Source organism: Mauremys mutica, chromosome 13 (genome assembly GCF_020497125.1).
Source record: "Mauremys mutica isolate MM-2020 ecotype Southern chromosome 13, ASM2049712v1, whole genome shotgun sequence".
Classification (NCBI taxonomy): Eukaryota; Metazoa; Chordata; order Testudines; family Geoemydidae; genus Mauremys; species Mauremys mutica.
In genome coordinates this window covers 33,223,581-33,248,202 of record NC_059084.1, presented here as the reverse complement: position 1 = coordinate 33,248,202, position 24,622 = coordinate 33,223,581, and the positions used below count along the sequence as shown (strand labels likewise).

The 24,622-nt window shown below is 65.8% G+C and overlaps 1 protein-coding gene across 7 annotated transcripts in view; it reads right to left on the bottom strand.

Moving 5' to 3' along the window:
• ARHGEF40 (Rho guanine nucleotide exchange factor 40) overlaps positions 1-24,622 on the bottom strand; it is a 37,477-nt gene extending 12,855 nt beyond the window's left edge. For 4 of the 7 annotated variants that reach the window (XM_044985555.1, XM_044985551.1, XM_044985549.1 and 1 more), the window contains exons 1-13: positions 24,469-24,622; positions 21,305-21,502; positions 17,345-19,922; positions 16,105-16,222; positions 15,612-15,717; positions 15,082-15,156; positions 13,941-14,057; positions 13,621-13,719; positions 9,888-10,015; positions 8,878-9,004; positions 8,367-8,495; positions 1,205-1,372; positions 28-791 (exon numbers count right to left, since the gene is read on the bottom strand). In XM_044985555.1, the coding sequence (XP_044841490.1) occupies positions 28-791; positions 1,205-1,372; positions 8,367-8,495; positions 8,878-9,004; positions 9,888-10,015; positions 13,621-13,719; positions 13,941-14,057; positions 15,082-15,156; positions 15,612-15,717; positions 16,105-16,222; positions 17,345-19,922; positions 21,305-21,502; positions 24,469-24,471 (4,610 nt within the window). In that variant the 5' untranslated portion in view covers positions 24,472-24,622. The remainder of the gene's footprint in view (positions 1-27; positions 792-1,204; positions 1,373-8,366; positions 8,496-8,877; positions 9,005-9,887; positions 10,016-13,620; positions 13,720-13,940; positions 14,058-15,081; positions 15,157-15,611; positions 15,718-16,104; positions 16,223-17,344; positions 19,923-21,304; positions 21,503-24,468) is intronic. The other 3 variants (XM_044985552.1, XM_044985553.1, XM_044985550.1) reach the window with 3 other exon arrangements.

The following is a 24,622-nucleotide window of genomic DNA, read 5'->3' as shown; positions in this document are numbered from 1 at the left end:
AAATACCCCTGCTCCAGAGCAACTCACCCCAGGCGGCGTTTCCGCTCAGTGCTGGGTGTGCCCCCCCACGGCGCCTCGGCTCTCTGGGCGCTGCTGCGAACCAGCATCACGTGCTCCCGGGGCGAGCAGGTCCGGTCCACTACCTCCTGGCTGCTCACTTCCAGGCCGCGAATGAGGACGCTGGGGCGGGGAGGGCCGGGCTCGCTCAGTGCCCTCTGCGTGCTGGGGGGACCCTTTGCAGGATGCTGGCAGGGGGGCAGTGTGCCCAGAGGCAGCGTGGGTGCCTGGAAGAAGGCAGCGGTGGAGGAGCTGGTGGGAGGGGGGCTCCGTTCTTCGTCGCTGTTCTCCATGGGGCCCCTGGGGGACGCTAGTGAGTGGCAAGAGGGCACCTCACACAGGCCAGGGGAGAGGCTGCCGGGTGGAGGCAGCAGGCAGCTCATGTTGCGGGAGGAGCCCAGGCCGGTGCCCAGGCCCCTCGTTGGATGCTGCGGTGAGCAGGAGGCGCTGGTGCTGTCAGCCCGGCGCCGGGGCTGGGGTCCAGCCTGCAATGCCATCTCCAGCCGCCGCTGCAGGAGGCGCCCCAGCTCCTGGCAGCGAGCCCGGCAGCGCCCCAACTCCCGCAGCGCCCAGGGACTCTGCACTGCCAGCCCACGCATCTCCTGGAAGGCGCTGTCCGAGATCTCGCCATGCTGCTGGCAGTACTGGCCCAGCGTCCCCAGCACCACCTCTGGCCCTGCGCTGTCCTCAATGGCCGACAGGCGCCGGACGCCCTCCAGGGCCCAGTCCTGAGCCTACGAGAGACAGCGGGAGAGATGGGGTCAGAGTGACATAGGCCATGGGGGACAGGGAGCGGGTGCCAAGGGGGACAGGGAGCGGGCGCCAAGGGGGACAGGGCGCCAGGGTCAGAGTGATGCAGGCCATGGGGGGATGGGGAGCCGGGGACGGGGGGCAACGGGGAGCTGGGGACAGCCCTGCAATGGAAATGGGCAGGAACAACAAACGGACCCAGGAAATCACCCCCACTCCAATGTGTGATGCTGCCCTGGGGGCATCCACACCCGCCTCTGGCATGGATAGTGGGGCTGGGCTGCCTCTGATGTGGGGTCTGCTCCCCCTGCCAGGAACACCCCCTGGGCTGAACTAAGCTGGATGCTAAAGTGGAAAGGAGGGATGGGGCCGGCACAGACAGACAGAGGGGGCATGCCTGAGCGGCTGGCACCTGCTGCAGGAAGCGGTGCAGCCGCAGGGCACTGTGCATGGTGTGTGCACAGCTCTCCAGCCGGCGCTCGAAGCTCTCCAGCTGCTGCCCCTCAGCTGCCAGGTCCCTGTCACCAGCCAGATGCAGAGCCTCGTGCCCCCGGGCCAGCCATTCCTGGGAGAGAGAGAAGGAGACGGGGCAGTGCTGTCCCTCCTACACTCGACACCCACCAGCACAGAGTGCCCCACGGAGCTGACGCACCACAGACGCAACCCCCGCCCACTACCATATGGAACACCCCATAGAGCACATGTCCCCCTAGTATAGAGTGACCCGCAGACCCAATGCACACCCCACAGCATGGAGCCAATGCTCTCCCACTCTCAGTATGGTGCATCCTGCAGAGTCAGTGCACCACTTCACCCCCATATGGAGTCAATGCACCCCCTCAACCCCATATGGAGCACCCTGCAGAGCCCATGTCTCCCCCACTATAGAGCCCCCTACAGACCCAATGCACACCTCACAGCATAGAGCCAACGCCCAGCCACCCTCAGTAAGACATTGCCTGCAGAGCAGATATCCCCTCAGTACAGAGCGCCCGGCAGAGACCCATTACCCACCCCAATACAGGGAGCCCACAGACCCAAATACACACCCCACAGCAAAGAGCAACAGGAGACCCAATGCCTGCTCACCCTCAGTATGTCACACCCTGCAGAGCTGATGTCCCCCAAAAACAATGTGCCCCGCATAGCCGACGCAACCCCCCCCATCAGTACGGCAGGCCCCGCAGAGCCAATGCGCCCCCCCACCCTCAGTATGGTGCACCCCGCAGAGCTGATGCACCCCCCCACCATCAGTACGGCACGCCCCGCAGAGCCAACGCACCCCCCATCAGTACGGCGTGCCCCGCAGAGCCAATGCGCCCCCCCTCAGTATGGTGCACCCTGTAGAGCCAATGCACCCCCCATCCTCAGTATAGCACGTCCCGCAGAGCCAATGAACCCCCCACCCTCAGTACGGTGTACCTCACAGAACCAACGCGCCCCCCCCACAGTATGGTGCGCCCTTCAGAGCCAACGCAACCCCCCACCCTCACTATGGCACGCCCCACAGAGCCAACACCCCCCACACACTTAGTATAGTGCGCCCCTCAAAGCCAACGCATTCCCCCACCCTCAGTATGGCGTGCCCCTCAGAGCCAACGTGCCCCCCCAGTATAGCTCACCCCGCAGAGCCATGCAATCCCCCCACTCTCAGTATGGCGTGCCCCTCAGAGCCAACGTGCCCCCCCCAGTATAGCTCACCCCGCAGAGCCATGCAATCCCCCCACTCTCAGTATGGCGTGTCCCTCAGAGCCAACGTGCCCCCCACCCTCCCACCTCAGTATAGCTCACCCTGCAGACCCACGCAATCCCCCCACCCTCACTATGGCGCGTCTCTCAGAGCCAATGTGCCTATGGCAGACCCCTAGTACAGAGCACCCCACAAAGCCAATGCTGCCCCCTGGTACACAGCACCCCACAGAGCCAATGCCGCTCCCCAGTACAGAGCGCCCCACAGAGCCTACGCCAGCCCCCCGGTACAGAGCGCCCCGCAGAGCCTACGCCAGCCCCCCGGTACAGAGCGCCCCGCAGAGCCTACGCCAGCCCCCCGGTACAGAGCGCCCCGCAGAGCCTACGCCAGCCCCCCGGTACAGAGCGCCCCACAGAGCCAATGCTGCTCCCCGGTACAGAGCGCCCCGCAGAGCCTACGCCAGCCCCCCGGTACAGAGCACCCCGCAGAGCCTATGCCAGCCCCCCGGTACAGAGCGCCCCGCAGAGCCTATGCCAGCCCCCCGGTACAGAGCGCCCCACAGAGCCAATGCCGCTCCCCGGTACAGAGCGCCCCGCAGAGCCAATGCCAGTCCCCCGGTACAGAGCACCCCACAGAGCCAATGCCGCTCCCTGGTACAGAGCGCCCCGCAGAGCCAATGCTGCCCCCTGGTACACAGCACCCCACAGAGCCAATGCCAACCCCCTGGTACAGAGCGCCCCACAGAGCCTATGCCAGCCCCCCGGTACAGAGCACCCCGCAGAGCCAATGCCGCTCCCCGGTACAGAGCGCCCCGCAGAGCCAATGCCAGTCCCCCGGTACAGAGCACCCCACAGAGCCAATGCCGCTCCCCGGTACAGAGCGCCCCGCAGAGCCTACGCCAGCCCCCCGGTACAGAGCGACCCACAGAGCCTACGCCAGCCCCCCGGTACAGAGCGCCCCGCAGAGCCTACGCCAGCCCCCTGGTACAGAGCACCCCGCAGAGCCTACGCCGCTCCCCGGTACAGAGCGCCCCGCAGAGCCTACGCCAGCCCCCCGGTACAGAGCGCCCCGCAGAGCCTAGGACAGCCCCCCGGTACAGAGCGCCCCCGAGAGCCCATGACAGCCCCCCCGGTACAGAGCACCCCGCAGAGCCTACGACAGCCCCCTGGTACAGAGCGCCCCGCAGAGCCTTCGCCAGCCCCCCGGTACAGAGCGCCCCACAGAGCCTATGCCAGCCCCCCGGTACAGAGCGCCCCACAGAGCCTATGCCAGCCCCCCGGTACAGAGCACCCCACAGAGCCAATGCCGCTCCCCGGTACAGAGCACCCCACAGAGCCTACGACAGCCCCCCGGTACAGAGCACCCCGCAGAGCCTTCGTCAGCCCCCTAGTACAGAGCGCCCCGCAGAGCCTACGCCAGCCCCCCGGTACAGAGCGCCCCGCAGAGCCTATGCCAGCCCCCCGGTACAGAGCACCCCACAGAGTCTATGCCAGCCCCCCGGTACAGAGCGCCCCACAGAGCCTATGACAGCCCCCCCGGTACAGAGCGCCCCGCAGAGCCTACGCCAGCCCCCTGGTACAGAGCACCCCGCAGAGCCTTCGTCAGCCCCCTGGTACAGAGCGCCCCGCAGAGCCTACGCCAGCCCCCCGGTACAGAGCGCCCCGCAGAGCCTACGCCAGCCCCCCGGTACAGAGCGCCCCGCAGAGCCTATGACAGCCCCCCGGTACAGAGCGCCCCTCAGAGCCTTCGCCAGGCCCCCGGTACAGAGCGCCCCGCAGAGCCTTCGCCAGCCCCCCGGTACAGAGCGCCCCGCAGAGCCTACGCCAGCCCCCCGGTACAGAGCGCCCCACAGAGCCTACGCCAGCCCCCCGGTACAGAGCGCCCCGCAGAGCCTATGACAGCCCCCCCGGTACAGAGCACCCCGCAGAGCCTTCGCCAGCCCCCCGGTACAGAGCGCCCCGCAGAGCCTATGACAGCCCCCCCGGTACAGAGCGCCCCGCAGAGCCTATGACAGCCCCCCCGGTACAGAGCGCCCCGCAGAGCCTATGACAGCCCCCCCGGTACAGAGCGCCCCGCAGAGCCTTCGTCAGCCCCTTGGTACAGAGCGCCCCGCAGAGCCTACGCCAGCCCCCCGGTACAGAGCGCCCCACAGAGCCAATGCCAACCCCCTGGTACAGAGCGCCCCACAGAGCCTACGCCAGGCCCCCGGTACAGAGCGCCCCGCAGAGCCTACGCCAGCCCCCCGGTACAGAGCGCCCCGCAGAGCCAATGCCGCTCCCCGGTACAGAGCACCCCGCACAGCCTTCGCCAGGCCCCCGGTACAGAGCGCCCCGCAGAGCCTATGCCGCTCCCCGGTACAGAGCACCCCACAGAGCCAATGCCAACCCCCCGGTACAGAGCGCCCCGCATAGCCTTCGCCAGGCTCCCGGTACAGAGCGCCCCGCAGAGCCTTTGCCAGGCTCCCGGTACAGAGCGCCCCACAGAGCCTACGCCAGCCCCCCGGTACAGAGCGCCCCGCAGAGCCTACGCCAGCCCCCCGGTACAGAGCGCCCTGCAGAGCCCATGACAGCCCCCCGGTACAGAGCGCCCCGCAGAGCCTATGACAGCCCCCCCGGTACAGAGCGCCCCACAGAGCCTACGCCAGCCCCCCGGTACAGAGCGCCCCGCAGAGCCTATGCCAGCCCCCCGGTACAGAGCGCCCCGCAGAGCCGAGGCCAGCCCCCCGGTACAGAGCGCCCCCCAGAGCCTTTGACAGCCCCCCGGTACAGAGCGCCCCGCAGAGCCTATGCCAGCCCCCCGGTACAGAGCGCCCCACAGAGCCTATGACAGCCCCCCCGGTACAGAGCACCCCACAGAGTCTACGCCAGCCCCCCGGTACAGAGCGCCCCACAGAGCCTTCGCCAGGCCCCCGGTACAGAGCGCCCCGCAGAGCCTTCGTCAGCCCCCTGGTACAGAGCGCCCCGCAGAGCCTATGCCAGCCCCCCGGTACAGAGCGCCCCACAGAGCCAATGCCGCTCCCCAGTACAGAGCGCCCCGCAGAGCCTTCGCCAGCCCCCCGGTACAGAGCGCCCCGCAGAGCCTACGCCAGCCCCCCGGTACAGAGCGCCCCGCAGAGCCAATGCCAACCCCCTGGTACAGAGCACCCCACAGAGCCTATGCCAGCCCCCTGGTACAGAGCGCCCCGCAGAGCCTACGCCAGGCCCCCGGTACAGAGCGCCCCGCAGAGCCTACGCCAGCCCCCCGGTACAGAGCACCCCACAGAGCCAATGCCGCTCCCCAGTACAGAGCGCCCCGCAGAGCCTTCGCCAGCCCCCCGGTACAGAGCGCCCCGCAGAGCCTACGCCAGCCCCCCGGTACAGAGCGCCCCGCAGAGCCAATGCCAACCCCCTGGTACAGAGCGCCCCGCAGAGCCTACGCCAGGCCCCCGGTACAGAGCGCCCCGCAGAGCCTACGCCAGCCCCCCGGTACAGAGCACCCCACAGAGCCAATGCCGCTCCCCAGTACAGAGCGCCCCGCAGAGCCTTCGCCAGCCCCCCGGTACAGAGCGCCCCGCAGAGCCTATGCCAGCCCCCCGGTACAGAGCACCCCACAGAGCCAATGCCGCTCCCCGGTACAGAGCGCCCCGCAGAGCCTATGACAGCCCCCCGGTACAGAGCACCCCTCAGAGCCTATGACAGCCCCCCGGTACAGAGCACCCCACAGAGTCTACGCCAGCCCCCCGGTACAGAGCGCCCCGCAGAGCCTACGCCAGCCCCCCGGTACAGAGCGCCCCACAGAGCCTATGACAGCCCCCCGGTACAGAGCACCCCACAGAGTCTACGCCAGCCCCCCGGTACAGAGCGCCCCGCAGAGCCTACGCCAGCCCCCTGGTACAGAGCGCCCCGCAGAGCCTTCGCCAGGCTCCCGGTACAGAGCGCCCCGCAGAGCCTATGCCAGCCCCCCGGTACAGAGCGCCCCACAGAGCCTATGACAGCCCCCAGGTACAGAGCTCCCCTCAGAGCCTACGTCAGCCCCCCGGTACAGAGCGCCCCGCATAGCCTTCGCCAGGCTCCCGGTACAGAGCGCCCCGCAGAGCCTACGCCAGCCCCCGGGTACAGAGCGCCCCGCAGAGTCTACGCCAGCCCCCCGGTACAGAGCGCCCCGCAGAGTCTACGCCAGCCCCCTGGTACAGAGCACCCCACAGAGCCTATGCCAGCCCCCCGGTACAGAGCGCCCCGCAGAGCCTTCGCCAGCCCCCCGGTACAGAGCGCCCCGCAGAGCCTATGCCAGCTCCCCCGGTACAGTGCGCCCCCCAGAGCGTATCCCAGCCCACCGGTACAGCGCGCCCCGCAGACGGTTTGTCAGCTCCCCCGGTACAGAGCGCCCCCCAGAGCCTTCGCCAGGCCCCCGGTACAGAGCGCCCCGCAGAGCCTTCGCCAGCCCCCCGGTACAGAGCGCCCCGCAGAGCCTATGCCAGCCCCCCGGTACAGAGCGCCCCGCAGAGCCAATGCCAACCCCCTGGTACAGAGCGCCCCACAGAGCCTACGCCAGGCCCCCGGTACAGAGCGCCCCGCAGAGCCAATGCCAACCCCCTGGTACAGAGCGCCCCTCAGAGCCTACGCCAGGCCCAAGGTACAGAGCGCCCCTCAGAGCCTTAGCCAGCCCCCCGGTACAGAGCACCCCACAGAGCCAATGCTGCTCCCCGGTACAGAGCACCCCACAGAGCCTACGCCAGCCCCCCGGTACAGAGCACCCCACAGAGCCAATGCCGCTCCCCAGTACAGAGCGCCCCACAGAGCCTTCGCCAGCCCCCCGGTACAGAGCGCCCCGCAGAGCCTACGCCAGCCCCCCGGTACAGAGCGCCCCGCAGAGCCAATGCCAACCCCCTGGTACAGAGCGCCCCGCAGAGCCTACGCCAGGCCCCCGGTACAGAGCGCCCCGCAGAGCCTACGCCAGCCCCCCGGTACAGAGCACCCCACAGAGCCAATGCCGCTCCCCAGTACAGAGCGCCCCGCAGAGCCTTCGCCAGCCCCCCGGTACAGAGCGCCCCGCAGAGCCTACGGCAGCCCCCCGGTACAGAGGACCCCACAGAGCCAATGCCGCTCCCCGGTACAGAGCGCCCCGCAGAGCCTACGCCAGCCCCCCGGTACAGAGCGCCCCACAGAGCCTACGCCAGCCCCCCGGTACAGAGCGCCCCGCAGAGCCAACGCCAGCCCCCCGGTACAGAGCGCCCCGCAGAGCCTATGACAGCCCCCCGGTACAGAGCGCCCCACAGAGCCTATGACAGCCCCCCGGTACAGAGCTCCCCACAGAGTCTACGCCAGCCCCCCGGTACAGAGCGCCCCGCAGAGCCTACGCCAGCCCCCTGGTACAGAGCGCCCCGCAGAGCCTTCGCCAGGCTCCCGGTACAGAGCGCCCCGCAGAGCCTATGCCAGCCCCCCGGTACAGAGCGCCCCACAGAGCCTATGACAGCCCCCCCGGTACAGAGCACCCCACAGAGCCTACGTCAGCCCCCCGGTACAGAGCGCCCCGCATAGCCTTCGCCAGGCTCCCGGTACAGAGCGCCCCGCAGAGCCTACGCCAGCCCCCCGGTACAGAGCGCCCCGCAGAGTCTACGCCAGCCCCCTGGTACAGAGCACCCCACAGAGCCTATGCCAGCCCCCCGGTACAGAGCGCCCCACAGAGCCTACGCCAGCCCCCTGGTACAGAGCACCCCGCAGAGCCTATGCCAGCCCCCCGGTACAGAGCGCCCCGCAGAGCTGGCACCCCCCAATATGTAGTGCCCCAGAGAACAAGGCAGTGCCCTCCCAGTATGCAGCGCCCCACCCACACTCTTCTCCTCAGGATCCCTCCCTGCAGCCCTCAAGTGGGTGAGGGATGTGTGTCTCACCTTGGCGAGGGTGTGAAAAGCCTCAAACTTCGCCAGCGTCTCCTCCACGGCCACTACTGAATCCCCCACCTCCATGGGGGTGAAACCTGCCAGCGCCTGCTCCCCACGGTCAGCCAGCCAGCCCACAGCCTGCCAGGACAGAGGGTGAGAGCAACAAGAATGGGCAGGCATGTGGGGGTCAGCACCCCAGGCATGGCGGGGCAGAGGACATGGGGGCTGCCAGACTGCTGGGCGCGGGAGTTGGGGAGGGGATCTGGGGGAGGGGGGACAGGACAGGGAAGGTTTCGGTGCCAGATAGGGAGGGGCACATGGGGGAGGTGTCAAAGTGCCAGGCACGGGGTAGATGAGGCATGTGGGGGCAGCATGCAGCAGGTACGGAGACTGTCAGGTGGGAGGGGATGTCAGCGCTCTGGGCGTGGGGTGGGGAGGAAGGTGAAACACACAGCAGCACAGTGGGGGGACAGTGTGGGGGGGGGGAAGGTCACCAGGGGAGGTAAGAGAGGAGTATTACCTGTGTCAGCTGCCGGCAGCCCCTCTCCTGCTCCAGCTGTCCCAGGCGCCGATTGCTGAGCTGCACCAGCCTATGAATGGCATCGTCCACCTCCTGATACAAGCTGGCAGCCCTCGCGGCCTGGGCACTGGGGACGTGAAAGGACATCAGCCCCTGCCCCACGTGCCGCCCCTCGTGTCATATCGCTGTCCCCTGCGCCGCCCCTCGTGCCACACCGCTGCCCCCATGCGCCATTCCCCCAGCCCCACATGCCGCCCCTCATGCCGTACTGCTGCCCTACGCGCCGCCCCCAGTAGCACGTGCCGCCCCTCGCACCGTATCGCTGCCCCACGTGCCGCTCCACGTGCCATACCGCTGCCCCATGCGCCACCCAACACACCGCCCCTCGTGCCACACCACTGCCACATGTGCCGTTCCCCCAGCCCCACGTGCCGCCCCTCATGCTGTACTACTGCCCTATGCACCTCCCGCTGCCCCACGCGCCGCCCCTCATGCCATACTGCTGTCCCATGCGCCGCCCCACACGCCGCCCCTCATGCCATACCGCTTCCCCATGCGCCGCCGCACACGCCGCCCCTTGTGCCATACCGCTGTCCCATGCGCCGCCCCCCCAACCCCATGCATCCCCCCCACTGCCAACCCCACACTTGCCCAGCCACCCCCATGCTGCCAACTCCATCTAGCCACCGCCCCGCCCCGCCAGCCCCCCACACCGTGGCCTGGGGACAGCAAATAGCATGTCACTCCCTGCCTCTCACATCACCATGCCGCCAACCTTGTCACCCCCCCCCACCCGCTCCGCCAGGCCACAGGGTATGGGGAAGCTTCCCAGGCCAGTGTGTGCATAAAGGGGGCAGAGACCACCTCTCCCAACTACAACAGGTGAACTCCAGCACAGGGCCATCCCCCAGCATAGGCTGTGGGGACACCTCACGTGTCGGGCCCAATCCCCTCCCACTGTTAGGCCTGGTGTCCCTCACCTCCCGTGTGGAATGTGGGACAAGGATCACCTGCAGGTTCCTGGTGGGGGCAGTCGAGCCAGCAGGGACCCCCCGCTGCTCTGCAACTCCAGCAGCCGTGGATCTGACAGCAGCTTCTGCATGGCATCCTTGTGCCCGGAGATCCGCACAGAGAGCGCCTGCGGGCACATAACAGTGAGCAATACAACACACCCCCGCACAGCCAGCCCGGCCCGGCCCAGAGCCTCCAGGCCAGCCTGGCCTGGCCCAGAGCCACTCGAACAGCCGGTCCGGTCCAGAGCCCCTGCCCAGCCATCATGGCCTGGTCCAGAGCCCCCCCAAACTGCCAGCCCAGAGCCCCCCGCCCAGCCAAGGCCAGAGCCCCCCGCCCAGCCAGCCCCACTCAGGCCAGAGCCCCCCGAACAGCCAGCCTGGCCCAGAGGCCCCTGCTTTGCTGACTAAGCCTAGAGCCCCCCACCCAGCTGGCCCAGCCCAGAGCCTACCCAGGAAGCTCCAGAGGGCCCTGCAGGGGCAGGAGAGTCACAGGGGAGAGCCCGGGAGGTCTGGAGGGCTGCGTGGGAATACAAGGTGGCAGGAGACCTGTACGGGGATGGGAGGACAGTTGTAGCCAGGCTGGGGAGCAAGGGAGTCACGGGAAGTGCTAGGCAGAGACGGGCTCCACCTCACGAAGAGAGGGAAGAGCATCTTCGCAAGCAGGCTGGCTGGCCTAGTGAGGAGGCTTTAAACTAGGTTCACCGGGGGAAGGAGACCAAAGCCCCGAGGTAAGTGGGGAAGTGGGATCCTGGGAGGAAGCGTGAGCAGGAGACTGCAAGAGGGGAGGACTCCTGCCTCATGCTGAGAACGCAGGATGATCAGCGAGTTATCTTAAGTGCCTACACACAAATGCAAGAAGCCTGGGAAACAAGCAGGGAGAACTGGAAGTCCTGACACAGTCAAGGAATTATGATGTGACTGGAATAACAGAGACTTGGTGGGATAACTCACATGACTGGAGTACTGTCATGGATGGATATAAACTGTTCAGGAAGGACAGGCAGGGCAGAAAAGGTGGGGGAGTTGTGTTGTATGTAAGAGAGCAGTATGACTGCTCAGAGCTCCAGTATGAAACTGCAGAAAAACCTGAGAGTCTCTGGATTAAGTTTAGAACTGTGAGCAACAAGGGTTATGTAATGGGGGAAGTCTGCTACAGACCACCGGACCAGGGGGATGAGGTGGACGAGGCTTTCTTCCAGCAACTAGCAGAAGTTACTAGATTGAAGGCCTTGGTTCTCATGGGAGACTTAATCACCCTGATATCTGCTGGGAGAGCAATACAGCAGTGCACAGACAATCCAGAAAGTTTTTGGAAAGTGTAGGGGACAATTTCCTGGTGCAAGTGCTGGAGGAACCAACAAGGGGCTGTGTTCCTCTTGACCTGCTGCGCACAAACAGGGAAGAATTGGTAGGGGAGGTAGAAGAGGGCAACCTGGGCAGCAGTGACCATGAGATGGTTGAGTTCAGGATCCTGACAAAAGGAAGAAAGGAGAGCAGCAGAATACGGACCCTGGGCTTCAGAAAAGCAGACTGACTCCCTCGGGGAACTGATGGGCAGAATCCCCTGGTAGAATAACATGACGGGAAAAGGAGTCGAGGAAAGCTGGCTGTATTTTAAAGAAACCTTATTGAGGTTGCAGGCACAAACCATCCGACGTGTAGCAAGAATAGTAAATATGGCAGGTGACCAGCTTGGCTTAACAGTGAAACCCTTGCTGATCTTAAACACAAAAAAAGAAGCTTACAAGTAGTGGAAGATTGGACAAATGACCAGGGAGGAGTATAAAAATATTGCTCAGGCATGCAGGAGTGAAATCAGAAAGGCCAAATCACACTTGGAGTTGCAGCTAGCAAGAGATGTTAAGAGTAACGAGAAGGGTTTCTTCAGGTATGTTAGCAACAAGAAGAAAGTCAAGGAAAGTGTGGGACTCTTACTGAATGAGGGAGGCAACCTAGTGACAGAGGATGTGCAAAAAGCTAATGTACTCAATGCTTTTTTTGCTTCTGTCTTCACGAACAAGGTCAGCTCCCAGACAGCTGCACTGGACAGCACAGCATGGGGAGGAGGTGACCAGCCCTCTATGGAGCAAGAAGTGCTTCAGGACTATTTAGAAAAGCTGGATGAGCACAAGTCCATGGGGCCGGATGCACTGCATCCAAAGGTGCTAAAGGAGTTGGCAGATGTGATTGCAGAGCCATTGGCCATTATCTTTGAAAACTCATAGCGATCGGGGGAGGTCCCAGATGACTGGAAAAAGGCTAATGTAGTGCCCATCTTTAAAAAAAGGAAGGAGGAGGATCCAGGGAACTACAGGCCAGTCAGCCTCACCTCAGTCCTTGGAAAAATCATGGAGCAGGACCTCAAGGAATCAATTCTGAAGCACTTAGAGGAGAGGAAAGTGATCAGGAACAGTCAGCATGGATTCACCAAGGGTAAGTCATGCCTGACTAACCTAATTGCATTCTATAAGGAGATAACTGGCTCTGTGGATGAGGGGAAAGCAGTGGATGTGCTATTTCTGGACTTTAGCAAAACTTTTGATACAGTCTCCCACAGTATTCTTGCCAGCAAGTTAAAGAAGTATGGGCTAGATGAATGGACTATAAGGTGGATAGAAAGCTGGCTAGATCATTGGGCTCAACGGGTAGTGATCAACGGCTCCATGTCTAGTTGGCAGCCAGTATCAAGCGGAGTGCCCCAAGTGTTGGTCCTGGGGCCAGTTTTGTTCAATATCTTCATTAATGATCTGGAGGATAGCGTGGACTGCATCCTCAGCAAGTTTGCAGATGACACTAAACTGGGAGGAGTGGTTGATACGCTGGAGGGTAGGAACAGGATACAGAGGGACCTAGACAAATTAGAGGATTGGGCCAAAAGAAATCTGATGAGGTTCAACAAGGACAAGTGCAGAGTCCTGCACTTAGGACAGAAGAATCCCATGCACTGCTACAGACTAGGGACCAAATGGCTATAGGCAGCAGTTTTGCAGAAAAGGACCTAGGGGTTACAATGGACGAGAAGCTGGATATGAGTCAACAGTGTGCCCTTGTTGCCAAGAAGGCTAATGGCATTTTGGGCTGTTTAAGTAGGGGCACTGCCAGCAGATCGAGGGATGTGATCATTCAACTCTATTTGACATTGGTGAGGCCTCATCTGGAGTACTGTGTCCAGTTTTGGGCCCCACACTACAAGAAGGATGTGGACAAATTGGAAAGAGTCCAGCTGAGGACAACAAAAATGATTAAGGGGCTGGAGCACATGACTTATGAGGAGAGGCTGAGGGAACTGGGATTGTTTAGTCTGCAGAAGAGAAGAATGAGGAGGGATTTGATAGCTGCTTTCAACTACCTGAAAGGATGGAGAGGATGGAGCTCGGCTCTTCTCACTGGTACCAGATGACAGAACAAGGAGTAATGGTCTCAAGTTGCAGTGGGGGAGGTTTAGGTTGGATATTAGGAAAACTTTTTCACTAGGAGGATGGTGAAGCACTGGAATGGGTAACAAGGGAGGTGGTGGAATCTCCATCTTTAGAGGTTTTAAAGGTCAGGCTTGACAAAGCCCTGGCTGGGATGATTTAGTTGGGAATTGGTCCTGCTTTGAGCAGAGGGTTGGACTAGATGACCTCCTGAGGTCCCTTCCAACCCTGATATTCTATGAGGGCCAAGGGGCACCGAGCTGCAAGGGGACCCAGAGTGTGAGGGAGGTGAGCTGCATGGGGGTGTCACGTACCTCGTCACTCTCGGCCAATTCCGATGCCTCCAACTCAGCACTGGCCACTTGCACTGACTGGATCACGCCCTGGCAGAGCCCGCAGAGCCGCTCCAGCGCCTGCAGGGAGAGACAGTGGGCAGTGCGGGGGACACAGACCCCTGGAGGAGATGGCAGGAAGGGGGACTGGGGTTCAGCCAGGGGTACTGTGGGGGGGATGTGCCACCCCTGGTTACATGGGAGGCTGTGTGACACAGTTTGCTGCAGAGGGTGGGGGTTGTGGAGGTGTTGGGGTGCTGCAGGGGTGCTGGAGGGCTATGGGGGTCACTCCTAGCTCTCACCTGGCACATCTCCACCCACTGGGTCTGCGAGTGCTGCAGGGTCCCGCCCAGAGTCGTCTGCAGCTGCTCTGGGTCCACGAACTGGGGCAGGTCGTCTGGGGAGAGCACGAGTGCCTCCTGGGGAAAGGAGCAGGGCGTCACCAAGCAGGGAACCCCCACTGCCTCTCCCAGCTAGGGGAAAACCTGCCACCCCTCTGCTACTGGCCAGGGAACCCACTCCCATTATCCCCTCCTCTCCCTGACAGGGATTCCCCTCCCATTATCCCCCCCATAGGGAATCCCCCACACACCCTCCCAGCTGCTCCTGCCAGGCAGGAAACCCCTCCCATTATCTTCCCCCCCTCCAGGCAGGGAATCCCCCCCACACCCCCTCCCAGCTGCTCCTTCCAGGCAGGAAACCCCTCCCATCATCTTCCCCCCTCCAGGCAGGGAATCCCCCCCACACCCTCTCCCAGCTGCTCCTTCCAGGCAGGAAACCCCTCCCATTATCTTCCCCCCTCCAGGCAGGGAATCCCCCCCACACCCCCTCCCAGCTGCTCCTGCCAGGCAGGAAACCCCTCCCATTATCTTCCCCCCCTCTAGGCAGGGAATCCCCTCCACACACACCCTCCCAGCTGCTCCTTCCAGGCAGGATACCCCTCCCATTATCTTCCCCCCCTCCAGGCAGGGAATCCCCCCCACACACCCTCCCAGCTGCTCCTTCCAGGCAGGAAACCCCTCCCATCATCTTCCCCCCTCCAGGCAGGGAATCCCCCCCACACCCTCTCCCAGCTGCTCCTTCCAGGCAGGAAACCCCTCCCATCATCTTCCCCCCTCCAGGCAGGGAATCCCCCCCACACCCTCTCCCAGCTGCTCCTTCCAGGCAGGAAACCCCTCCCATCATCGTCCCCCCGCCAGGCAGGGAATCCCCCCCACACCCTCTCCCAGCTGCTCCTGCCAGGCAGGAAACCCCTCCCATCATCTTCCCCCCTCCAGGCAGGGAATCCCCCCCACACCCCCTCCCAGCTGCTCCTGCCAGGCAGGAAACCCCTCCCATCATCTTCCCCCCTCCAGGCAGGGAATCCCCCCACACCCCCTCCCAGCACTCTCACTCTAGTTCAGGTGCTGTCAGTCCTTCCTACCCCACCCCTGACGCCTCTACCTGAATGAGGGGCAGCTCCTCGCGGCCCTCCGGGGCCAGCACCAGCAGGCGGCTCACAGGAGCTGGTGAAGCCTCCTGCAAGGCAAGAAGAAATCAGGCTGCCACCCCAGTGTCCAGGGCGGGCAGGGGGCAGAGGTGTTCCTTGGAGTCCTTGCAGGACTGGCAGCAGGGTGGGGAGGGGGCCATGCATAGAAAGTGCAGGCAGTGGGGGGAGCTTTGCACCATGGCGGGGGGGGGTTACTGTGGGGCAAGGAGCAACATGGGGCCATGGGGGGGCAGTGCAGGCTGTAGGCAGGGAGCCATGCGCCGTGGGGCAGGGCAGGAGCAGCATGGTACCATGTGGGAGGCAAGCAGGGGAAGCTGGGTGGCTGTGTTGGGTGCTTGCAGGATTGGCAGCCGTGCAGGAGGTGGAGGCAGGGCTGGGCTCCGCGGGGGACTGGGGGTCGGTGGGGGGGGAGAACCAGAGAACCGTAGGAAGGGGACTGTGCAGGTGGGGGTGGCAATGCTGGGGGGTCTGTCTGGGGCGGTACCTGCAGCTCCTGCAGGGCTGGCAGCAGTGCAGGGGGGTGGAGGGGCAGAGCCCCTCCTTGCCGCAGATCCAGCAGCCCCGTCAGCCCCAGCTCCTGCTGCTCCTTCCTACAGGGGAGAGGACAGTGAGGGGTTAATGGGGTGACAGCTCTCACCCCCAGTAGGGGATGGGGCGAGAGGTGCAGCATGGGGCAGTTGTGGGGTTGGTGAAGGGAAGACGGTGTGAGAAGTGGGGATGAGGCTGTGGGGGAAGGAGGAGTGCGGGCTGTGAGGAAGGAGCTAGTGTGGGGGAAGACATTAAAAGTGGCGGGGACGTATGTGGGAGGACTGGGGTCTCCCCATTGGTGTTACCTGAGCAGCGAATGCAGGTACTGCAGGGCCTGGCTCAGCTCCCCTGCACCGGGAGGGGTTGGCAGGGATACGTGGGGGAGGTGGTGTAGGGATGTGGGGGGGATGGATGTGGGAGGACTGGGGTCTCCCTGGTGCTGGCATTACCTGAGCAGCGAATGCAGGTACCGCAGGGCCTGGCTCAGCTCCCCCTGGGCTGGGGCCGGCTCCCCTGGGGGCTGGGGGGTGACAGTCAGCAAGGCCCTTCCCATCCGGTCTACTCCGCCTGCGGGGGCAAGGCATCGTGCAGGAGGCTGTGAGCCTGGGCAGCCTCCCCACCCCAGGAGCAGGCAGAGGGAAGACAGCTGTGGGGCAGCCCTAGGGCAGTGGGAGTGAGCAGTTCTCTTCTGTGCTCCCAGAAGCTGGGCCAAGCAAGGGGAGCGGCTGCTTGGGGTCTTCCCTGCGCTTGGTGAGAGCTAGCAGGTGGCAGAAGGGGAGTCTCTCTCCCCCCCTCCCCACAAACGAGAACAGAGGATCCCAGAGGAAAATGCTCCTCCATGATCCCTACAGGACCCCTCCCCGCTGTACTGGACTCTCCCCCCCCCAGCAGGAGCCCCCATTCTCCCCCCCCCCCACGGCCCTTGCTCTGTTCCCCTGCGGTGCCAGGCACTCTAGCTCTGCCCCCAGCTGTAGAAAACCCCTGCCCCAGACAGCCATGCCACTGCACTGAACCCAGGAGCAGCCTTTCCCTCAGGCAGCCACGGCCTCCTTCCCGCGCCACAGCTCTCCACGAGGCCGCCAGCCCCATGCCACGTGGGGCACTGGGCAGAGGGGCATGGCCAGCACAGCGTGGCACACAGGGCTCGCATGCTCTGTTCAATTGCCCCAGTAGCTGAGGGCCGAGCTCTGGCTCTGACCCCTGCTCCATGGGCTGCACCCACATTACCGTACCTGCCTGTAACGGAGGGCCTGAAGCCAGGCTGCCTGGGAAGGGAATGGAAAGAATGAACAAGCACGAGGGTGCAACTCAGGCGCCCCAGCCAAGGGGCTCCAGGCCCCTTGGGCACATTTTGCCCAAGACCAAAGCAGCTCCAGACCCCAGGACCTCCTAGCTGCCAGCCAGCGCCCTCTCTGCTGGGCCCCAGGCCATCAGCACCGCACCGGCGCTGGGCTTTCCTGGCCTGGCCGGCTCCAGGACGCCGGGTTTGTCCAGGGCCCAGGCAGCTCGCTCAGTGCACTTAGGCTGACAGGGCACCAGGCCCAAGCGGAGGAGGGGAGTGGCCCGCTTCAAGGCGACAGGAGGGACATGAGGGTGGCGGTGCTGCTACACCAGGCTCCGGGGTGCCAGCCCCCCCCACCTCCCCGTCCACCTGCCTAGCCGCTAACCAGCCTAGGCCCAGGCACTCACCTGTCAGCTGGAAGATGCCTGAGCGCAAAAGCTCCCAATCTACATCTTGCCCCACAGGGGCCGAGGTGGGGGGCAGGGATTCCACGGGGCAGCTGGTTCTTGCACCCCCCGTGAGGGGCAAAGCACTCTCCACAAATGGGGCTGCACCAGCACCAACAGCCTCCGTCCTCTCCAGGGATTCGGGGGCAGCCTGTTCCTCTGCGCCGGTGGGGACTGCAGCCTCTGCCAGGGCGGCTGGGAGGGCCCCCTGCCCGGGGCAGTCAGCACAAGTCTCTTCCTCTGGGCTGGGGGGGATGGCCCCCTCTCCTGGGGTGGGGGCAATGGGGAGTCTGGTGCCAGAGGGGCTGTCCGGCTCCGTGCTGCTGGGGGGGATGGCCCCCTCTCCTGGGGTGGGGGCAACGGAGAGTCCGGTGCCAGAGGCATTGCCCCCCTCTATGCTGTTGGGGAGAACACCCCCTTCTCCTGGGGTGGTGGCAACAGGCTGTTTGGTGCCAGAGGGGCTGCCTTCTTTAGTGCTGGGGGGGACACCCCCCTCTCCTGGGGTGGAGGTAATGGGCAGTCTGGTGCCAGAAGGGCTGCCCTCCTTTTTGGTGCTTGAGGGGATGTCCCCCTCTCCTGGGATGGGGACAACAGGGAGTCCAGTGCCAGCAGGGATACCCCCCTCTTTGGTGCCAGCCGGGGCATCCCCCACCCCTGCCCCAGGAGACCCAGGCTCCTTCCATTCCACACTGGTGGGGCAGCCTCTCCCCCCCCACTTTCTCCTCCTGCGGTTGCCCTTGGCAGCCCGGTGTGGCAGCCCTGGAGCAGAGTCCTTAACGGCTCCTTGCTGGGGGCTAGTCCTGGCTCCTGGTGGCTCTGCTCTGGCTGGCCTCAGGTCCGGGCTGGGAGCCTTGTGCTGGGAGCTGCTCAGCCTTGGAAGGCCTTGGCTCTGTTCCCGTTGCCTGGAGCTAGGCCATGCAGCTGTCCCTGCTGCCTGCCCCGCTCCCTCACTGAGCCCCTGCACCTCAGCCACAGTGCTGGGCTGGGGAGAGATGGCTGGGGGGCCAGGGTCCCCGCTCCGCTGTACCTCCCCGAGGCTGCAAGCCCCTCCTTGCTGCCTCTCCCCAGGGACCCCATCCCGCTGCTTCTCCTCAGGGTCCCCGCTTCGCTGTACCTCCCCGAGGCTGCAATCCCCTCCTTGCTGCCTCTCCCCAGGGACCCCATCCCGCTGCTTCTCCTCAGGGTCCCCGCTTCGCTGTACTTCCCCGAGGCTGCAATCCCCTCCTTGCTGCCTCTCCCCAGGGACCCCATCCCGCTGCTTCTCCTCAGGGTCCCTGCTCCGCTGCACCTCCCCGAGGCTGCAATCCCCTCCTTGCTGCCTCTCCCCAGGGACCCCATCCCGCTGCTTCTCCTCAGGGTCCCCGCTTCGCTGTACTTCCCCGAGGCTGCAATCCCCTCCTTGCTGCCTCTCCCCAGGGACTTCATCTCGCTGCTTCTCCTCAGGGTCCCTGCTCCGCTGCACCTCCCCGAGGCTGCAATCCCCTCCTTGCTGCCTCTCCCCAGGGACCCCATCTCGCTTCTTCACCTCAGAGTCCCCGCCCCGCTGCTCCTTCTTGAGGCTGGGATCCCCTCCCCGCCGTCCCTCCGGAGGGTCCCCACCCTGCTGCTCATCCCCCAGGGTGGGATCCCCTACCCTCTCCCCGGTGTCTCCTCCCCCCCATCTCTCCCCAGGCAGATGCCCCTCTTTGCCCCGACTCTGTGCTGCCACTTTGTGTGCAGGGCCCCCCCGATCCTGCCCATCCCCCTGGCTGGCCCTTGGCCCTCCAGTCTCCCCGTATGGCCTCTGTAGGTCCCAGCCCCGGAGGAGCCCTGCTTGGCCGGGATCCGCCCCTGGCCGCCCCCCTTCCCAGGTTCTGCGGGGCCGGTTCCTGGGTAGAGTCTCCTCCCGGCTGGGCTTGTGGTGCAGCCAGGCACGGTGGCGCCGGTTGCGGCCCTTGCCCTGGCCCTTGCGGGCAGGCAGGGTACGGCTCTGGGAACTGGGGGACACTGGGGTTGGGGGGGCGTTGTGCCGGGGCGGGCTGATTTCCAGGAGCTGCACGTACTCCCCCTCCAGGCCCCCGCCCTCTGCCTCCTGGCTCTCCCCGCCTGAGTGGCGCCCGTCCCCAGGGCTGCGAGCCCCCAGCACCTCAGGGCTGGGGCCCGGCAGGCAACGCCGCCCCACCATGAAGCTGCCCTGGTGCACAAACTGCGGGCAGATGAGTTCGGTCCAGGGCAGGCGCAGAATCCGCTCTTCAGCTGCCAGCAGGCAACGCTCCAGCCGCCCGGCCCGCCGGTCTTTGTTGATGCCGTTCAGCCACTCAGCAGTGAAGAGGAAGGGGTAGGCGTCAGGCAGCACCGGCAGCTCCTGAACGCTGCGCCCGTCCGGCGACAGGCACTTGAGCACCAGGCGGGGGGCACGGCACAGGTAGGGGGCCACCTGCAGGTAGAAGTCACCAGGACACAGCTGCTGCCAGGGCAGGGAGCTGAACTGCACCACCACCTTCTCGTGCAGACAGAGCGGCCAGCCCTCATGACAGAACACAAACCCGCTGTACTGGGCCTGACAGGAGAGAGAGACAGAGTCATGGGGGAGCACAACCTGGGGCACCCGGTTCTGTGCCTGCGAGGCCAGATGCGCCTCTTCATGCACTGGTCCTCCAGCCGCCAGGCCCGCGGACAGACGCACGTTCCCTCCACCCGCAGGGCCCGCGGACAGACGCACGTCCCCTCCACCCGCCGGGCCCGCGGACAGACGCACGCCCCCTCCACGCGCCAGGCCCACGGACAGACGCACGCCCCCTCCACCCGCCGGGCCCGCGGACAGACGCACGCCCCCTCCACGCGCCGGGCCCGCGGACAGACGCACGTTCCCTCCACCCGCAGGGCCCGCGGACAGACGCACGCCCCCTCCACCCGCCGGGCCCGCGGACAGACGCACGTCCCCTCCACGCGCCAGGCCCACGGACAGACGCACGCCCCCTCCACCCGCCGGGCCCACGGACAGACGCACGTTCCCTCCACCCGCCGGGCCCGCGGACAGACGCACGTCCCCTCCACCCGCCGGGCCCGCGGACAGACGCACGCCCCCTCCACCCGCCGGGCCCACGGACAGACGCCCGCCCCCTCCCCCCGCCGGCCCACGGACAGACGCACGCCCCCTCCACCCGCCGGGCCGCGGACAGACGCACGCCCCCTCCACCCGCCGGGCCCGCGGACAGACTCACGGGCCCTCCACCCGCCGGGCCCTTGGACAGACGCACGCCCCCTCCACCCGCCGGGCCCGCGGACAGACGCACGCCCCCTCCACCCGCCGGGCCCACGGACAGACGCACGCCCCCTCCACCCGCCGGGCCCGCGGACAGACGCACGCCCCCTCCACCCGCCGGGCCCGCGGACAGACGCACGCCCCCTCCACCCGCCGGGCCCGCGGACAGACGCACGCCCCCTCCACCCGCCGGGCCCGCGGACAGACGCACGTCCCCTCCACCCGCCGGGCCCGCGGACAGACGCACGTCCCCTCCACCCGCCGGCCCCGCGGACAGACGCACGTCCCCTCCACCCGCCGGGCCCGCGGACAGACGCACGCCCCCTCCACCCGCCGGCCCCGCGGACAGACGCACGCCCCCTCCACCCGCCGGGCCCACAGACAGACACACGTCCCCTCCACCCACCGGGCCCGTGGACAGACGCACGTCCCCTCCACCCGCCGGGCCCGCGGACAGACGCACGTCCCCTCCACCCGCCGGGCCCACGGACAGACACCCCCACGCATCAGGCCTGCAGACAGACACACATCCCTCCATGCACCGGGCCCAACCCACAGACACATGCCCCTCAACACGCCGGGCCCACAGACACCCCCGCCTTTGTGTACCATGCCAGACACACATCCTTGCACACACATACGTATGGATGGACAGATGGAGGCACAGACAGACTCACACAGGCCTCCTGTTGAATGCGTGCCAGGATGTGCTTGGCAGGTATGAGGAACTCAATGGTGTAGCGCAGGGCATCCTCCCGGTACGTCCGCTCCACTACCTCGAACACCTGCCCCAGCAGTGTGGGTGCTGTGGCCACAAAGGGCGGGTACAGGGCTGAGAGCGTGTTCTGCACACAGTCCTCCACTGGCTCGGGCTCCTGGGGGGAAGGGCGACACGACACTGCCCTAAAGACTAGCCACACTCCCCAACCAGCTCAGAGAGAGAACCCAGGAGTCCTGGTGCACAGCTCCCAGATCCCCAGCTCTAACCCACTAGCCCCCACCACCTCTCAGCTCAGAGAGAGAACCCAGGAGTCCTGGTGCACAGCTCCCAGACCCCCAGCTCTAACCCACTAGCCCCCACCGCCTCTCAGCTCAGAGAGAGAACCCAGGAGTCCTGGTGCACAGCTCCCAGACCCCCAGCTCTAACCCACTAGCCCCCACCGCCTCTCAGCTCAGAGAGAGAACCCAGGAGTCCTGGTGCACAGCTCCCCTCCCAGACCTGGCCCAGCTGAGGCCCTGGGGCGTGGGACAGCATTGTGCAGCCCGTACTAAGCAGCACAGCTCCTGTTACGGGCCAGGGCCCTGCCCACGCAGGGGTGCCAAGCCCAGTCCGAGCTAGCGACCGCATGAGCGCAGCTGGGCTGGGCCAGGGGGCTGGGAGCCGAGCACAGGCCCCTGCACCAGCTGCAAGCCATTAACAGCACTGAGCTCATTCCTTCCGCAGCGCACAGGGCCAGGAAACTGCCACGGGGAGGGGAGAGCTGTCTAGACTCTGCTCCTCACACCCCACTAGCTGGCACCAGTGCCCCGTGAGGGCAGGGACCAGCCCTCGGCATCTATCCCCAAGTCCATATCCAACTCAGAGGGGGCCTGCCCTGCCCAGACATCACCTCAGTCCTCTGCCCCCCACAGGGCAGGCACTGGTTAGAGTTGGGGAGCTGGCCCCTGGCCATCTAGCCCCATCGCCATACCCCACTCAGGACAGCTCCACAATGCCCCAGCCCCCTGCTTCCCACAGCGCTGGCCATGAGTGGGGGAATTGGAGAAGGAAATCTCTACTGTAGATGGAGACACACAACTTCCCAGTGCTGCGAGCTTCCTTGTGACAGTGCTCAGCTGGGAACTCCAGGTGATGCGGGCTTCCCCACACAGTGCCCAAATGGGGACCCCTGTACTGCAAGCTTCCCCGTGACAGGGACCAGCCAGGGAGCCCCAGAGCGAACCCCACCACCCAGCCCCCACCAGAGTGACTCTCTATCAGACAGACAGATGCACCCCTTCCAGCGCCCCGCATCCATCTCCTATACAAACACAGCTCACAGGAGTGTCTCCTCCCAGCACTTGACATTCCCTGTGTGTGGGACCGGAGCAAGGACAACCAGAGAATCCAGTGAAATACTGGGATAGATGGGGCGGGGGGAGGCTGGGGGAGGCAGGTGGACCCTTGATAGCTGGAGAGCCCTGGCCAGAAGAGGGGTGGATGTGGGGTACCTACAGAGCCCTGGCCAGGCGGAAGGAGTGGAGGGGGCAGGGGTGCTGGAACAATTTTTATAGTGGAGGTGCTGAGAGCCATTTAACCAAACTGTAAACCCAGTATATAATGGAAACCTCTTCAAGCCAGAAGGTGTGGCAGCACCCACAGAACCCCTAGTTCCAGCACCTATGGAGGGAGGCTCCCGGGAAACCCTGGCCAGGCCGAAGGGATGGAGGGGTGGGCACCCAGTGAGCCTTGGCCGGGAGGGGACTGGATGGGGGATACCTGGGGGCCCATGGCTAGGTATGGGGGCTGGGTGGAGGATATCCAAGGGGCCCTGACCAGGTTAAGTTGGATGAGGGGTATCCGGGGGCCCTGGCTGGGTAGGGGCTGGGTGGGGAGTACCCAGGGGGACCTGGCTGGGGGGAGGATGGGGGTACTCCGGGGGACCTCATCGGGGAAGGACGATGGGTGGGGGTTACCCGGGGGCACTGGCTGGGCAGGGGCTGGGTGGGGGCCCTGACCAGGTTAAGTTGGATGGGGGGTACCCGGGTGCCCTGGCTGGGTGGGGGCTGGATGAGGGGGTACCCAGGGGGCCCTGACAGGTTAAGTTGGATGGGGGGTATCTGGGGGCCCTGGCCAGGCGGGGGCTGGGTGGGGGGGTACCCAGGGGGCCCTGACCAGGTTAAGTTGGATGGGGGGTATCTGGGGGCCCTGGCCGGGTGGGGGCTGGGTGGGGGGTACCCAGGGGGCCCTGACCAGGTTAAGTTGGATGGGGGGTACCTGGGGGCCCTGGCCAGGCGGGGGCCGGATGGGGGGGTACCCAGGGGGCCCTGACAGGTTAAGTTGGATGGGGGGTACCCAGGGGCCCTGGCCAGGCGGGGGCCGGATGGGGGGGTACCCAGGGGGCCCTGACCAGGTTAAGTTGGATGGGGGGTACCCGGGGGCCCTGGCCAGGCGGGGGCCGGATGGGGGGGTACCCAGGGGGCCCTGACCAGGTTAAGTTGGATGGGGGGTATCTGGGGGGCCTGGCCGGGCGGGGGCTGGATGGGGGAGTACCCGGGGGGCCCTGACCAGGTTAAGTTGGATGGGGGGTATCTGGGGGGCCTGGCCGGGCGGGGGCCGGATGGGGGGGTACCCAGGGGGCCCTGACCAGGTTAAGTTGGATGGGGAGTATCTGGGGGCTCTGGCCAGGCGGGGGCTGGGTGGGGGGGTACCCAGGGGGCCCTGACCAGGTTAAGTTGGATGGGGGGTATCTGGGGGCCCTGGCCGGGCGGGGGCCGGATGGGGGGGTACCCAGGGGGCCCTGGCCGGGTGGGGGCTGGGTGGGGGGGTACCCAGGGGGCCCTGGCCGGGTGGGGGCTGGGTGGGGGGGTACCCAGGGGGCCCTGACCAGGTTAAGTTGGATGGGGGGTATCTGGGTGCTCTGGCCAGGCGGGGGCTGGGTGGGGGGGTACCCAGGGGGCCCTGACCAGGTTAAGTTGGATGGGGGGTATCTGGGGGCCCTGGCCAGGCGGGGGCCGGATGGGGGGGTACCCAGGGGGCCCTGACCAGGTTAAGTTGGATGGGGGGTATCTGGGGGGCCTGGCCGGGCGGGGGCTGGATGGGGGAGTACCCGGGGGGCCCTGGCCGGGCGGCGATACTGACCATGGCGCGGCCCGTGCGCTCCCCGCGCTCGGGCTCAGGCTGCTCCCCGTGCCGGGCGCTGGGGCTCGGCCCCCCATGGGCCGCAGCGACTCGGTCCCGCTAGACGCCTCCGGCCACCGGGCTGGACTGGAGCCGCTCACGCAGGACGGGGCCC